General features: G+C 49.6%; 1 protein-coding gene across 6 annotated transcripts in view; it reads left to right on the top strand.

The window, feature by feature from the left end:
* The window catches only part of LOC100075030 (extracellular sulfatase Sulf-2), a 66,509-nt gene that overhangs the window by 35,429 nt on the left and 14,769 nt on the right, over positions 1 to 16,311 (top strand). For all 6 annotated transcript variants that reach the window (XM_029070629.1, XM_029070632.2, XM_029070631.1 and 3 more), the window contains 6 exons: positions 2,802 to 2,952; positions 5,603 to 5,778; positions 6,400 to 6,528; positions 9,359 to 9,415; positions 12,689 to 12,818; positions 13,612 to 13,822. In XM_029070629.1, coding sequence (XP_028926462.1) covers positions 2,802 to 2,952; positions 5,603 to 5,778; positions 6,400 to 6,528; positions 9,359 to 9,415; positions 12,689 to 12,818; positions 13,612 to 13,822 — 854 coding nt within the window. The remainder of the gene's footprint in view (positions 1 to 2,801; positions 2,953 to 5,602; positions 5,779 to 6,399; positions 6,529 to 9,358; positions 9,416 to 12,688; positions 12,819 to 13,611; positions 13,823 to 16,311) is intronic.

Genomic DNA, 16,311 nt, shown 5'->3' with positions numbered 1-16,311 from the left:
TCCCCCGTTTCCTCAGAGCTTTGGCGGAATAACCGACATCTGTCGGAGAAGTCTTAGCCAGCAGATTTGTGAAATTCGCATGCTATTTTCACACTAACTGGGCAGGTATGTGATACTCGAGAAGGGTGGGCAGCATCAACGTGGGGAAGGACGTGGTTTTTTTTTAAAGGAAAAAAAATTTTTAAATCAGGTTATTTTTTTCCTAATGGTATTTTTAAAATACTATGTGTCAAACATGGTTCTAAGCACTGCGCTAGATATAAGTTAATTAGGTTGGACATATTACCTGTCTTGCATGGGGCTCACAGCCTAAGTAGAAGGAAAGACAGGGGAATTGGGGCACAGAGAAGTTGTGACTTGCCCAAAGCTACCCACTAAGCATTTGGCAGAGTCAGGATTAGAACCCAGGTCTTCTGACTCCCAGGCCCGTGCTCTTTCTGCTAGGCCATGCTGTTTCCCTTAATTCATCAGCATTGATTGAAAGACGACCGTAGAAGCAGAGTAACTGAAGTATTCGGTACCAAGGCTAATTCAGATGATGGACAGTTTAAGTAGCTGAATAAAATTCATTTTGTTAGATAACTTAGAAAAGCCAAACATCCCCCCCACACACACACGCCACCCATTGCTTGGATAATTGAGAAGCAGCATGGCCTAGTGGAAGGCCTAGTCGGGGAATCAGAGGACCTGGGTTCTAATGCTGGCTCTGCCACTTACCTGCTGCGTGATCTTGGTTAAGTCACATTACTTCACCTGCTAAATGGGGGTTCAATATCTGTCCTCCCTTCTATTCACCCTGTGAGCCCCTGTCAGCCAATTGCATTTATTGAGCATTTACTTTGTGCAGAGCACTGTATTCGGTGCTTTGGAGGGTACAGTAGAACAATAAACACATTCCCTGCCCACAACGAGCTTACGGTCTAGAGGGGGAAACAGACATTAATATAAATAAATTAATATTTGGACATAGGTGGTGTAGAGCTGGGAGAGAAGATGAATAAAGGGAGCAAGTCAGGGTGACGGAGAAGGGAATGGGAGAAGAGGAAAGGAGGGCTTAATCAGGGAAGGCCTCTTGTGGGACCTGATTATCTTGTATGTACAGTGCTTGGCATGTAATATGCACTTAAATATCACAATTGTTATTATGATTATAATTAGCCTTCCGACAATTTAGGAGTGGAGGTGGGATTTTCAGACTGTTTATTTGGGACCCCCAGAGGGAGCGTGCCGGTTGTATTTTGCAATGGATACGGATGACACCATTTAACCCATCGGCAGAAAATAATCTGTTGAACTGGCATGTGGAGATGCCCAGCTTTGGGAAGGAGGAAAAGAAACACCTTTCAACAGCCCAAATCCTCCAGGGAAACGGTAACCGGGTGGCTGCGGTGGGAATTTTGACATCCCAGGAGACTTCAGGCCTTCACCGGGGGACCCGAAGCTTCCGTGTGACAGGTTCCGTCGGGAGCATTTCATGCAATCTAAATGTCTGTCCCAAGCTATCCACGACTGTTAACTTGGGGAGTAGCAGCCAGAAAAAATTGTGGCACTTGAGGATTTTTTGGAAAACTTTTCCAGGAGGCCTCGCCAGGCATTTATGAGTCTTCTTTAAAGACTCTGCTGCAGTTAACACTAGAGAAAGCCAGTCCCCTCTTTTTGTTCGAGAGGAGAGACAACAACAACAACAATGTTGGTATCTGTTAAGCGCTTACTATGTGCAGAGCACTGTTCTAAGCGCTGGGGTAGATACAGGGTCATCAGGTTGTCCCACGTGGGGCTCACGATCTAAATGCCCATTTTACAGATGAGGTAACTGAGGCACAGAGAAGTTAAGTGGCTTGCCCACAGTCACACAGCTGACAAGTGGCAGAGGCGGGATTCGAACCCATGACCTCTGACTCCCAAGCCTATGCTCTTTCCACTGAGCCACATGTGCAGGAGGATAAATGGTACCTTTGATGTTAGGTTTGAGAAATTTCGAGAGTCAGTCAATTTTACTCACTGAGTTTTTACTATGTTCAGAGCACTGTACTAAGTGCTTGTTATACTGTACTCTCCCAAGCGCTTAGTACAGTGCTCTGAACATAGTAAAGAGAGTACAGTATAATAATATAACAAACCCATTCCCTGCCCACAATGAGCTTACGGTCTCCCAAGCACTTAGTACCGTGCTCTGCACATATTAAGTGCTCAATAAATACCATCGATTGATTGATGAAGGGATAGAGAAACTGGCTTGTGATGATCTCTCCTTCCGACATTGCAAGATCCTTGATGGCAGGGAACAGGGCCTTTCATTCAGTCGTATTTATTGAGTGCTTACTGTGTGCAGAGCACTGTACTAAGCGCTTGGGAAGTACAATTCATCAACAGAGACCATCCCTGTCCACAAGGGGCTCACAGTCTAGAAGGAGGGAGACAGACATGAAAACAAGTAAACGGGCATCAGTAGCATTGTTATAAATATATAGAATTATAGATATACACACATTAATATAAATAAATCAAATTATAATTATAAATATGTACATATATACACAGGTGCTGTGGGGCGGGGAGCGGGGTAGAGCAAAAGGAGCGAGTCGGAGCGATGGGGAGGGGGAGCAGAGGAAAAGCGGGGCTTAGTCTGGGAAGGTCTGTCTACCAACTCTATTGTATCGTTCTCTCCCAAATGGTGAGTGCAGTGCTCTGCAAGCAGGTAGCACTCAATACAAAGCATTGATCGATTGATAGATCGATTGATCTAGCTCAGGAAGCTCTCTCCCTCCGTGCTGATTTGCTACGTGCTTGTTTGCCCTCAGCACTCCCAGTTACAACTACGCTCCCAGCCCGGACAAGCACTGGATAATGAGGTACACGGGCCCCATGAAACCAATCCACATGGAGTTCACCAACATGTTGCAGAGAAAACGTCTCCAGACCCTCATGTCCGTGGATGACTCGATGGACAAGGTAAGGGGAGCCTTCTCTGACCCCTGCCCACATCCAGAGAGTGGCTCCCACCCCCCCCCTTTCCCTCTCTCTGCTATCCTTCTTTCTCTCTCTCCACTATCATATTCTTTCATTCAATTGTATTTATTAAGCACTTACTGTGTGCAGAGCACTGTACTAAATGCTTAGGTCCCCCCCTCATTCTCTCTTTCCACTATCTCCCTGTCTCCCATCCCACTTTCCCATCTCCCTTCTTCCTTCCCCACTCGGCTTACACAAGCCACCTCTCCAAAGCCAAGCCGAGCCCTCCTGCCATTCGAGCTCGCTGTGGGCAGGGAATGTGTCTGTTTTGTTGTGGTGCTGTACTCTCCCAAGTGCTTAGTATAGTGCCTTGAACACAATAAGCGCTCAATAAATATGACTGACTGTCGACTCCCAGCACTTCAAAGTCCTGATTTGGGGTGTCTTGGGCTCAGGATGAAAGGAAACCGAATGCAGGGTTTCAGAAAGAAACACCTGAAAGGGATTGCCCCAACACCTAGTGCCGTCCTGTCAGAGAAAGAAAAAGATCCAGGAGAGGGTTGGCCTGGCTGTCAATGGGAAAGGGTTGGGGATGGGGGACCCCCCAGGGGGAGACTCGGACACTAAACCAGATCCAAACACAGAGACAACATAATCAGATCAGGCAGAGTCCCTGTCTCATACAAGGCTCACCATCTAAGGGAGAGGGAAACGAGATATTTATCCCCATTTTACAAATGAGGAAACTGAGGCCCACCGGTACACACAATAGGCAAGTAGTGGGTCCGGGACTAAAATCAGGATCTCCTGGCTTCCAGTCCTGTATCCCTTTCTACTAGGCCTCGCTGCTAGTCTCTGCCCCAGCATGTTTTGAGGAGTGGATGCTCAACATCCAATCAGTAATTGTCCTCCACGTTTTTTTTTGTAGTGGAATGTCATTTACGGCAGGCATTCGGTTCCCATCTTCCACAGAGTTCCTCTGATGGAGGACAGGAAGCGACAGAATAGTAAACAGCCCTTTTCTCATTAGGGAACCCAAAGGTTATCTTGAGGAAACAGGTTATCGTCCTTCCGGAAGAGAGCAAACACTTCTGCGCTTTACTGGGAGATTTGTGCCAAGAGCCACTGGGGGGTTTGTGTAGACTCACTGATGGTACTAGGCCTCACAGGATGAAAATGGTACTATAAACAGCTTCAGAGTTGAGCTTGGGTGGGGTGGATGGAGGTGGCGGGGAGTGGGGGGGGGGGGGGGTCGGGGGGGAAGGACAGACAATGTTTCCTCCCCCTGGTGCCTTTTAAAGGGAAAATACCTGGAACACCCAGAGACCTGGAAAATGTGGGAAGAGAAGGGTCGGTCATGCTGGATGGAAGGCTAGTACCACTGATCAGTGATATTTATTGAGCATTTACTGTGTGCAGATCACTGTACTAAACACCTGGAAGAGGACAATATAATAGAGAGGCAGAGTGGCCTAGTGGATAGAGTACAGGCCTGAGCGTCAGAAGGACCAAGGTCATAATCCCGGCTCCACCACCTGCCTGCCGTGTGATCTTGGGCAAGTGGCTTTAACTTCCTTGGGCCTCAGTTACCCCATCTGTGAAACAGGGATCAATCGATCCATCCGTGGATTGTATGTAATGAACACTTACCATGTGCAGAGTACTGTACTAACCACTTGGGAGAGGATGATGGAGTTGGTAGGCACATTCTCTGCCCACAACCAGATACATTGCTTAAAACCACAGCTGAAATCCAGCAGAATTCCCCCATTAGATCTCCTTGTGGAGATGGATCGTGTCTTCCACTTTTGTTGTATTGTACTCTTCGAAGCACTTAGTTCAGCACTGTGCACACAGGAAGCTCTCAATAAATACCACTGATTGTACTAAGTGCTGAGGTAGATACAAACTAGTCAGGTGGGACACAGTCCCTGTCCTACATGGGGCTCAGTCTTGATCCCCATTTCACGGAAGAGGGAACCGAGGCACAGGGAAGTGAAGTGACTCGGCCGAGGTCGCGCGGCAGAAAAATGGCATAGCGGTAATCCTCCGACTCCCAGGGCCCGTGCTCTTTCCACTAGGCCATACTGCTTCACATGTACAGATCCCAGGACTTTAGCTCTTAGGACCGAATCGCCACAGAAGAAGCCGAGTCCCGCCGGTCCGCCGTCTGACCGGGGCAGCCGGTTGACTCAGTCAGCCGGTCGTATTTATTGAGTTCTTACTTACTGGGAGAGTACGATGTAACAATAAACAGACACATTCCCTTGAGGAAAGCAAAGTTTCTGTATCGCCATTTGGAGAGGGGGTGGAGAATGTGGGCTTTTTCCCTATGTTATAAAAACAATAGTATTTATTAAGCACTTACTATGTGCCAAGCACTGGTCTAAGTACCGGGGTAGATACAAGGTAATCAGGTTGTCCCACGTGGGACTCACAGTCTTAATCCCCATTTTACAGATGAGATAATGGAGGCACAGAGAAGTTAAGTGGCTTGCCCAAGGTCACACGGCAGACAAGTGGCAGAGCCGAGATTAGAACCCACATCTTCTGACTCCCAAGGCCGTGCTCTTTCCACTAAGCCACGCTGCTTCTCAGAGGCTCCAACCCTCATCACGTTGGTTTCCCCCCCTCGTTCCTGCTCTTCCAGATCTATAACATGTTGGTCGAGACCGGCGAACTGGACAACACGTACATCGTCTACACCGCCGACCACGGCTACCACATCGGTCAGTTTGGGCTGGTGAAAGGCAAGTCCATGCCCTACGAGTTCGACATCCGAGTCCCCTTCTACGTGCGGGGCCCCAACGTGGAGGCCGGGTCCTTGTAAGTCCGATGGGGCTCGAGGCGGGCGGGAGAGGGTGAGGACTCCGTTCGTCAGCGGGGGAGGGACTCCGGCTGGGCGCCTCTTGATGAAGGCTAGAATTTGCCCTTTCAGTTAGACCCGGGTCTCGACTATGGCCATTACACCTGAGGCAGGAGCACTGCCCGTGGCAGGCACTGGGATGGCGGAGATAATAATAATGAAAATAATGATGATTTTGGCATTTGTTAAGCAGCGTTGCTTAGTGGAAAGAGCACGGGCTTGGGAATCAGAGGACGTGGGCTCTAATCCTGCCTCCGCCACTTGTCAGCTGGGTGACTTTGGGCAGGTCATGATTTATGGTTGTTAGATCTGGTCAGGGCTGGGAATCAGCGTCCTCTCCTCACCACCCCTCACCCATATTTTCCCTCCACGGAAATTACGCTTCCTCTCTTTGGCAGTGGGTACTTCCATGAAAGCCCCAGAGCGGCAGAGAGAAACAGACAGCGAACGGCGGGCGAGAACAGAGGGGATGCCCGGCTGGGTCCAGTGGCCAGTTCTGAAGTCAGAAATTCCACAGATAGGGAACAGCGTCGGACCCGGGAACCGTTGGTTCGTGATGACCCCTCTCCCCTCCCTTTCAGGAATCCCCACATCGTGCTGAACATCGACCTCGCACCCACCATCTTGGACATCGCTGGGCTGGACATCCCTGCTGACATGGACGGAAAATCCATTCTCAAGCTCCTGGACACGGAGAGGCCCGTGAACAGGTGAGAGACACCCTCCCTCCATCGGGCAATGGGAACACCCTCCCTCCATAGAGCAGTGGGATTTATTGAGTACTTACTTTGTACTGAGCACTGTACTAAATGAGAAGCAGTGTGGCCTAATGGAAAGAGACCCGGTCTGCGAGTTAAAACCCAGGCTCTGCTACTTGTCTGTTGGGTGACTTCAGGCAAGTCACTTCACTTCTCTGTTCCTCGGTTCCCTCACCTGTATGTAAAATGGAGATTAAGACTGCGAGCTCTATATGGGACAGGGACTGTGTCCAACCTGATTATTTTGTATCTACCCAGTGCTTAGTACAATGCCTGGTACATGTTAAACACTTAACAAATACCATTGAAAAATGCTTGGGAAAATTCCAAAGAGTTATTAAATGTAATTTCTGCCCACAAGGAGCTTACAAGCTAATAAGAATAATAATTATGGCATTTGTTAAGCTCTTTACGCCAGGCACTGTACTAAGTGCTGGGGCGGATACAAGCAAATCGGATTGGACAAAGTCCCTGTCCCACATGGGGCTCACAGCCTCAATCCCCATTTTACAGGCAAGGGGTCTGAGGTACAGAGAAGTCAAATGACTTGCCCAAGCAGACAACTGGAAGAGCCTGGATTAGAACCCGTGACCTTCTGACTCCCAGGCCCACGCTCTATACACTACACCCTGCTGCTTCTCTAATAATAATAATAATAGTGTTGGTATTTGTTAAGTGCTTACTATGTGCGGAGCACTGTTCTAAGCGCTGGGGTAGATACAGGGTAATCAGGTTGTCCCACGTGAGGCTCACAGTTAATCCCCATTTTACAGATGAGGTAATAATAATAATAATAATAATGTTGGTATTTGTTAAGCGCTTACTATGTGCGGAGCACTGTTCTAAGCACTGGGGTAAACACAGGGGAATCAGGTTGTCCCACGTGGGGCTCACAGTCTTAATCCCCATTTTACAGATGAGGGAACTGAGGCACAGAGAAGTTGTGACTTGCCCACAGTCACACAGCTGACAAGTGGCAGAGCTGGGATTCGAACTCATGAGCCCTGACTCCAAAGCCCGTGCTGTTTCCACTGCGCCACGCTGCTTCTCTGAGGCACAGAGAAGTGAAGTGACTCGCCCACAGTCACACAGCTGACAAGTGGCGGAGCTGGGATTCGAACCCATTACTTTTGATTCCCAAGCCCGGGCTCTTTCCACTGAGCCACGCTGCTTCTCTACCTCCCCACTAGACGGGACGCTCTGAGAGCAGGGACGTCAACCAACATTACTCATTCATTCGGTTGTATTTATTGAGCGCTTACTGTGTGCAGAGCATTGTACTAAGTGGTTGGGAAAGTACAATACAACAATACTAATAGTAATTATGGTATTTGTTAAGCGCTTACTATGCGCTGTTCTAAACGCTGGGGTAGATACAAGGTAATCAGTTTGTCCCATGTGGGACTCACAGTGTTAATCCCCATTATACAGATGAGGTAACTGAGGCACAGAGAAGTTAAGTGGCTTGCCCAAGGTCACACAGCAGACAAGGGGTGGAGCAGGGATTATAACGCACGTCTTCTGTCTCCCAAGCCCGGGCTCTTCCAACTAAGCCACGCTGCTTCTCAAACAGACACATTCCCTGCCCACAACAAGCTTACAGTGTACAATCATCCCGGCTCTGCCACTTGTCAGCTGTGTGACTGTGGGCAAGTCACTTAACTTCTCTGTGCCTCAGTTACCTCATTTGGAAAATGGGGATTAACTGTGAGCCTCACGTGGGACGACCTGATTACCCTTTATCTACCCCAGCGCTTAGAACAGTGCTCTGCACATAGTAAGCGCTTAACAGATACCAACATTATTAATCATTCTACTCTCCCAAGTGCTTAATGCAGTGCTCTGCACACAGTAAGCACCATTAACGTGGGGAGATGGGGAGGGTGATCAGGTCTACCGACTCTATTGTGCTGTACTCTTCCAAGGGCTTAGCACAGTGCTCTACACCCCAGAAGTGCTCAGTTAATGCCACTGATTGCTTAAAAGAAATTAAGGGGGAGGGGGGGTGAGAGAGAGGGAGAGAGAGAATTATCTGCTACAGGAACCACCCTGGTGTAACTGGAAAAAACAATACCAGTTTATCTACTATCAGGGTTTGTTTCTAATTGCTTTATGGATTTCCCCTTGGTAAGGATTTAAATTAATCTTTTTTTCTGGAAGGGGTCAGTAGGTTATTAGTCCAGCATCCCCCGCGTTGGGCGCGTGGTGGCCAAGTGACCTCTGGTGGAGGTTTTCACTGCCGCAGGCAGAACAGCGAAATCCAAGGTTGGGAGGGAAAATGGACCTGCGGGATCCCGCTGCCAACCCACTCCGCCTGCCCGGCGGCTGCTTCCACTCCCTCCTCGGGCCTCTAGCCGCCTGCCATCTTGGAGGGGGAAAGCATCGGGGCTCCTGCTAACCCAGTCCTCACCTCCCAATGGTCCCGAGGGAAGGAGAGAAAGAACCAGGAGTCAGGGAAGAGCGGCACGCAGAGGAATGAAGAACGCCCCCAAGCCTCCTTGAGCAAGAGCGGAGACTCGGAAATCACCATTCTCCACCCGGCGTAAAGGGTCACAGAGACCCCGGCTCATCGCTGCCCGCTCGCCTCTGGGCTCCGATCCAGCCCCTGCCGAGCCCCGTCACTCTCAGGGCACCGAAGGGCCTGCCGGCCATCCGTCGGTCGATAGTATTTGCTGAGCCCTTCCTCTGTACTGAACGCCCGTGCTCCTCCCACCCCGGTTTCCAATGGGGCTTTTGGTTTCCGCGGTGGGTGCTGGAGAGACTGAGCCAGGTTTTTTTTCAGGTTCCACTTGAAGAAGAAGATGAAGATCTGGAGAGATTCGTTCCTGGTGGAGAGAGGGTGAGAGGGAGACCTTGGTCGCGGCTACTTTAACCCCAGTCCCTCTCCCGGCCTTTTCATTCGGTGGTATTTATTGAGCGCTTACTGTGTGCAAAGGCACTGTACTAAGTGGTTGGGAGAGTATAATATAACGGTAAATAGACACATTCCCCGCCCACGACAAGCTTACGGCCTAGAGACGAGCTTTCGGTCGAGAGACAAGCTTACGGCCTTTTGCGGTCAGAGCGTCGTTCGGGTGGCTGGCGATCTCAGGCCCCCCTCAAGCGCTTTTCATTCAGTCGTATTTATTGAGCACTTAACTGTGTGCAGAGCACTTGGAAAGAACGATTCGGCAACAGAGACGATCCTTGCCCACAACAGGCTCACAGTCTAGAAGAGGGGAGACAGAAATCAAAACAAGTAAATAGGCATCACTAGCATCACTATAAATAAATAGAATTATAGACATATATATGCATCATTAATAAAATAAATAGAATTATAAATATGTACATATATACCCACAAGTGCTGTGGGGCTGGGAGGGGGATAGAGCATAGGAAGTGAGTGCGGGCAATGGGGAGGAGGGGAGGAGCAGAGGAAAAGTGGGGGGCTTTGTCCGGGAAGGCCTCCTGGAGGAGGTGAGCTCTCAATGGGGCTTTGAAGGGGGGAAGTGTACTAGTTTGGCAGACTGGAGGAGGGAGGGCATTCCAGGCCGAAGGTAAGACGTGCCTTCAAGCACTCAGCTCCTTTTCCAGCACACTTCCCACTTTCCCGCTCCCGGGTCCCAGGTGAGATTGCAAAGCCTTCCCGGAAAGGGAAGAGACAAAGCAGGCGTCTCTTCACCTCCAGTAGAAGACGCAAGGTGGAAGATTTAGAAAGCAGTGACTCATCATGGATGAGTCCTCCACTCAGACGCGCTAATACTGTGCTAAGCACTGCAGTAGAAACAAGGCAATCAGATCAGACACAGTCCCCGTCCCGCTCACAATCTAAGCGGGAGGGAGAACAAGGATTGAATCCCCATTTTACAGCTGAGGAAACCGAGGCCCAGAGAAGTGAAGTGACTTCATTCATTCAGTCGTATTTATTGAGCACTTACTGTGTGCAGAGCACTGTACTGAGTACTTGGAAAGTTCGATTCGGCAACAGATAGAGACAATCCCTACCCAACAACGGGCTCACAGTCTAGAAGGGGAAGACAGAAAACAAAACACGTAGACAGGCGTCAATGGCATCGAAATAAATAGAATTAGAGACCTGTCCAAGTTCACACCACAGGTAAGTGGCAGAGCTGGATTAGGTTCCAGATGTGTGTCTCCCAGGCCTGTGCTCTTTCCACTAGGCCACACGGTCTACAGGATGCTGCTTATGGGAATTAGAAGGGTTTTTTTCCTCCCGCTGCGAATGTTGAGCTGTAAGTACCACTTTTCCCGGCTCAGTTTGGAAGGGGAGCCGTTTTCTTTAATGTTCCTCTTTAGAGGAACGTAGGTGCCCCAGAGGCACTGTCCATGTGCAGACGGTACTTGAAGTTTCCCACACATACCTCACTGGGCTGGGCTTTATTTCTTCTGCATTATCCTGGAGAACACCTAACCGTGACTCCAGCTCGGAGTGAATCCATCCAGCTACTACACGTGTTGCCACAATTACGAAACGCTCCTTTTACATGCCTCTTGGGTGTGGGCACCTCCCGAAGATTGGCTCCTTCTCACGTTGCAGCCAAACATGCTCCCGCAAAAATCGGTCCCTTCCCACTCCCCGCCCACGCTCTGCCTGTTTGGCTTGGATCAGAGCTAAGGGCTGGAGAGGGATAGATGGAGGACGGTGGGGTGGAAGAGATGGGATGGATGGCGCTGGGGATGGATGGATAGTGGGATAGGTGGATGGATGGAGGACTGATTGGAGCTCCATCTCCCCTTCCCCTATTCCCTTCTCTTCCAGCCTGGAAGAGGGTAACTCCCAGAGAGCCCCTTTGGCAGTGGGGGAAGAGCGAGGTGGAGAGAGTGGACCCTTGGCCCACTCACCTATTTCCCAGAATTTCCCCTATCCTTTATGATATCATAATCATTGAATTCATTAAGCGCCTTCTACAGTGTGGATCGCTGTGATGAATCTGGAGGTAGAGACAAATTAATCATACGGTACCCAGTCCCCGTTCCACACGAGGTTCACAGTCTAACGGGGAGGGAGAAGAGGTATCGTATCCCCATTTTAAGGGTGAGGAAACGGAGGCACAGAGAACTTAAGTGACTTGCTCACAGTCGCGCAGCAGGCAAGGGGCGGAGCCAGGACTAGAACCCGGATTTCGGAACTCCTCATCCTGTATTCGTTCCACTGAAGTCCAGGAGGATCAGAAACTAAAGCTTCGTGTCATCTAACTCTGGCGTGCTCCCGCAAATCTTCGTACAGTCACTGACATAGTAGGAGTTGTTTTTGCTGAGTACAGTTGTTTTTTTTGGAGCACCCCCTGGGAGCAGTGCACTATGCTAGACACTTAGAAAACATTCATTCAATCATATTTATTGAGCGTTTAGTACGTGCAGAGCACTGTACTAAGCTCTTGGAAAGTACAATTCGGCAACAGATAGAGACAATCCCTGCGCAACAACGGGCTCACAGTCTAAATGGGGGAGACAGACAACGAAACAAGTAGACATGTGTCAATGCCATCAAGATAAATAGAATCATAGATATATACACATCATTAACAAAATAAATAAAAATATGGAATGCTTCATGGATTTGCGTGTGCACTTTGTGTACCTACTTCTACATAGCCTCAGCATTTATCTCTATTAATTCTTTTGTATATTTGACTATTTTAAATATTCCAAGTATTTATAAATCCATCTCCCATTTGATCATAAGGTCCTTGCAGACAGGGAATGTATCACTTGTTCTAGTAATAATAATAATGGTATTTAAGTCCTTACTATGTGCCAAGCACTGTTCTAAGCACTGGGGTAGATACAAGGTAATCAGGTTGTCTTAATCCCCATTTTACAGATGAGGTAACTGAGGCGCAGAGAAGTTAAGTAACTTGTCCAAAGTCACACAGCTGATAAGTGGTGGAGCTGGAATTAGAACTCACTACCTCTGACTCCCAAGCCCGGGCTCTTTCCAAAAGCAGGTGAAGAGAGCCGATCAGTAAAGTGGGTGGAGGGTGGAGTCAGTACAGAGCCTTCAAACCCACCTATGCGGTAGTTGCCCAGGAGACACAATTGATTGATTTTAGATTTCTCCCCGTTTTCTCTCTCTCTCTCCTCCCCACCCCCTCCCACCACCCCTCAGAAAGCTGCTCCACAAGAGGGAAAATGAGAAGGTGGAGGCTCAGGAAGAGAACTTCTTGCCAAAATACCAGCGGGTGAAAGACCTGTGCCGGCGAGCCGAGTATCAGACGGCCTGTGAGCAGTTGGGGCAGGTGAGGAGGGCAGGGAGCCGGGCCTATGGGGGATTAATGCCACCCACGCCAACTTGACTTCCAGCTGCTGAGTTTGGAGCTTCGCTGCCCGGGGCCCACAGGGCTCACAGTGACTCTCCCAGCGTCCGGAGGCTGGGATCCCTTCCCAAGTGGTGTTGATTTCCTCGGTTTCCCCTTTTCCAGAAAAGTACTTTAAAGTTGGGGCGAAGTCACTCTGCCACTGGGCACCTGGCACTCTCCTTCTGTCCTAGGGCCAGATCCTGTGGTAAGCCCCTCCCCGATTTCCTGCTCCCCCCTCTAAAACCCGGTCCTGGCAAGCATCAGCCCACCTCAGCCAGCAGCGGTACCCCATTTTACGGATGAGGTAACTGAGGCACAGGGAAGTGAAGTGACTTGCCTCAGATCACATGGCAGACAAGTGGCGGAGCTGGTCCTTCTGACCCCAGGCCCATGTTCCATACATTAGGCCGTGCCCCACGTCTCCCTGTGAGAAGCAGTCAGTCAATCATATTTATTAAACGCTTACTGTGTGCAGAACACTGTACTAAGAACTTGGAAGAGGCCAGTAGAGCAATAAATAGACACATTCCCTGCCCGCAACGAGCTTACAGGGGACATAAAGTTCATTCCAGCTCCTGACAAGGCTTTTTCTGGATTGGAACAAGATGGAGGATGGAGAGGAGAATGCTGGTGCGCTCTCTCTCGCTCTCTTTCTCCCCACTTTCTCTCCCTACCCCCTCCCTTCTCATTTTCTCACTCCCTGTCCCTCTGTCTAATAATCCATCTCTCGCAGAAGTGGCAGTGTGTGGAAGACCCCTCCGGGAAGCTCAAACTGCACAAATGCAAAGGGCCGTTGAGCCCGAGGGCCCCCGGGCGGAGCGGCCAGAGGCTGTCCAACCTCGTGCCCAAGTACTCCGGCCGCCAGAGTGAGGACTGCGACTGCGAGGAGCACGAGGACCAGCTCGGCGCCCCCGGCCGCCGGAAAAAGCTCTTTAACAAGAAGAGTAAGTGCCCGCTACCCCTCCTGCCTCTCGGGGCTTGGGTTCCCTCGGCCCTCTCCCGTCTCCTTGGCCCTTGTCTGTCTTAAAAATAATAATAATAATAATATTCTAAGCGCTGAGGTAGATACAAGGTCATCAGGTTGGCCCATGTGGGGCTCACAGACTTAATTCTCATTTTACAGATGAGGTAACCGAGGCACAGCAGACGTGGCGGAGCCGAAATTAGAACCCACGTCTTCTGACTCCCAACCCCGTCCTTTTTCCACTAAGCCATGCTGCTTTTCCCGCTGCTTCTCTTCCCTGCCCCCAGGCAGCGGGCAGAGCAGGGCCTCGGAGGGGGTGGTTAGCTCTGTCTGGCACAGCCCAACCAGTAGCCTGGGGGTCCCACTCCAGGTCGGTGCCCTCCCAGCCTGGCCTAGTCAGGCATCGGTGTGCCCGGAGAAGCAGCGGGGCTGAGTGGTTAGAGCCCGGGACCGGGAGTCAGACGGACCTGGCTTAAAAATAATAATAATAATAATAATGGCATTTGTTAAGCGCTTACTATGTGCCAGGCACTGTACTAAGTGCTAGGGTGGAAAGAAGCAATCAAGTCTATCCCTCTAGACTGTAAGCTCTCTCGAATAATAATAATAATTGTGGCATTTGTTAAGCGCTTACTATGCGCCGGACACTACCTCTCCTGGATATGCTTCATGCCTTATTTATCATTAATACTGTTGGTATTTGTTAAGCGCTTACTACGTGCAGAGCACTGTTCTAAGCGCTGGGGTAGACCCAGGGGAATCAGGTTGTCCCACGTGGGGCTCACGGTCTTAATCCCCATTTTCCAGATGAGGTAACTGAGGCACAGAGAAGTGAAGTGACTTGCCCACAGTCACACAGCTGACAAGTGGCCGAGCCGGGATTCAAACCCATGACCTCTGGCTCCCAAGCCCGTGCTCTTTCCACTGAGCCACGCCGCTTCTCGTTCCTCTCCCCAATCCCACTGCCCCACTTTGGGCACTCCAAAGCGACAAGAAAATCAACTGGGGTAGATAGAGCACGGGCATAGGAAGGCAGGAGGACCTGCGTTCTAATCCCGGCTTCGCCATTTGCCTGCTGCGAGACCTGGGAAAAGCCACTTGACTTCTGACAGTTTCCTCATCTGTAAATATGGGGATTAAGACTGTGAACCCTGTGTGGGACAGGGACTGTGCCTCGTATCTATCGTGGCACTCAGTACAGTGCCCGGCCCATAGTACGCGCTTAACACGCACGATACGAAACGAAACAAACCCCCTCCCCCAAAGTTGGATTCAAAAGGTCTGTCCCCTGCACAGTCTCAGAAGCCACAGGCCTGCTGCCACACACTCCATCTCCCCAGCTTCTAGAAACCCGAGTCAGACAAATCTGCACATTTGAAATATGGGCCCTAATTATAGATTAAAGTGGCAAAAGGCAGCTACAAATTATTATCCATCTGCACTGTCTTGCGTCTCACTCCAGAAACGCCGACTCTTAATTATTTAGCAGATTAGTCTTCCTTTATAATGATCGGGCCCGAGCTTCAAACGGAGACTGTAAATTGATTTCCCCCTATTATATTTCCTCGCAAGCTGATTAGGAACTACTAAATTCATTTTTTTTTAGGTGAATAAAATTATCGGTTCCAGGATTGAATCACACTGCCCCGCTCCATTTAAATATGTGGCACGGTACATAAGCTTTAAATAATATGACATCCTGTGACTCGATTAAGGTTTCGAATGCTCAAAAACTGGGAAAATCCACTTAAAAGAGTAACGCGATCTGACTTGGGAGGGCTTCAGGATAGAGGCTGTGGTGACTCAGCAAGCAGTGCTGAGGGACTAAGTCACAGAGCGATCTAAGGATCGAGTAAAAATAGGGGCATCTGTGCAGCGCTTGCGACACGCTGAGCACTGTGCTAGGCAGTGGGGGAGACGCAAGGCATTCGGATCGGCTGCGGCCCCCGTCTCACCTGGGGCTCACAGTCTAAATACCAACCGTGATGATGTTCCTTGGTGACTAGATTGGAAGCTCCTTGTGGGTAGGGAATACGTCTACCAACTCTGTGTCCTCTCCCAGGCGCTTAGTACTGTACTCTCAATAAATGAAACTGTCAGCTCTCCGTAAATGCCACTGACTGATTTTTTTTTAAATGGCATTTTCTTAAGCATTGACTATGTACGTAATACAGTGCCTGGCACACAGCGCTTGATAAACACATTAAAAAAGAAAAAAAGCACTAATCTAAGCCCTGGGGTAGATTCACATCAATCAGGTCAGACACAGTCCCTGTCATACGTGAGGCTTAAAGTCTGAGAGGGAAGGAGAACAGATATTAAATTCCCATTTTTAAGGATGAAGAAACCGAGGCACACAGAAGGTGACTGGCCCAAGGTCACAAATCGGGTTGGATGCGGTCCATGTCCCTCGTGGGCCACCCAGTTTTGATCTCCATTTTACAGATGAGGTAACTGAGGCACAGAGAA

This window comes from Ornithorhynchus anatinus, chromosome 8 (genome assembly GCF_004115215.2).
Source record: "Ornithorhynchus anatinus isolate Pmale09 chromosome 8, mOrnAna1.pri.v4, whole genome shotgun sequence".
NCBI lineage: Eukaryota > Metazoa > Chordata > Mammalia > Monotremata > Ornithorhynchidae > Ornithorhynchus > Ornithorhynchus anatinus.
Note: the sequence above shows the minus strand (reverse complement) of the source record. Positions and strands in the feature narration are given on the sequence as shown.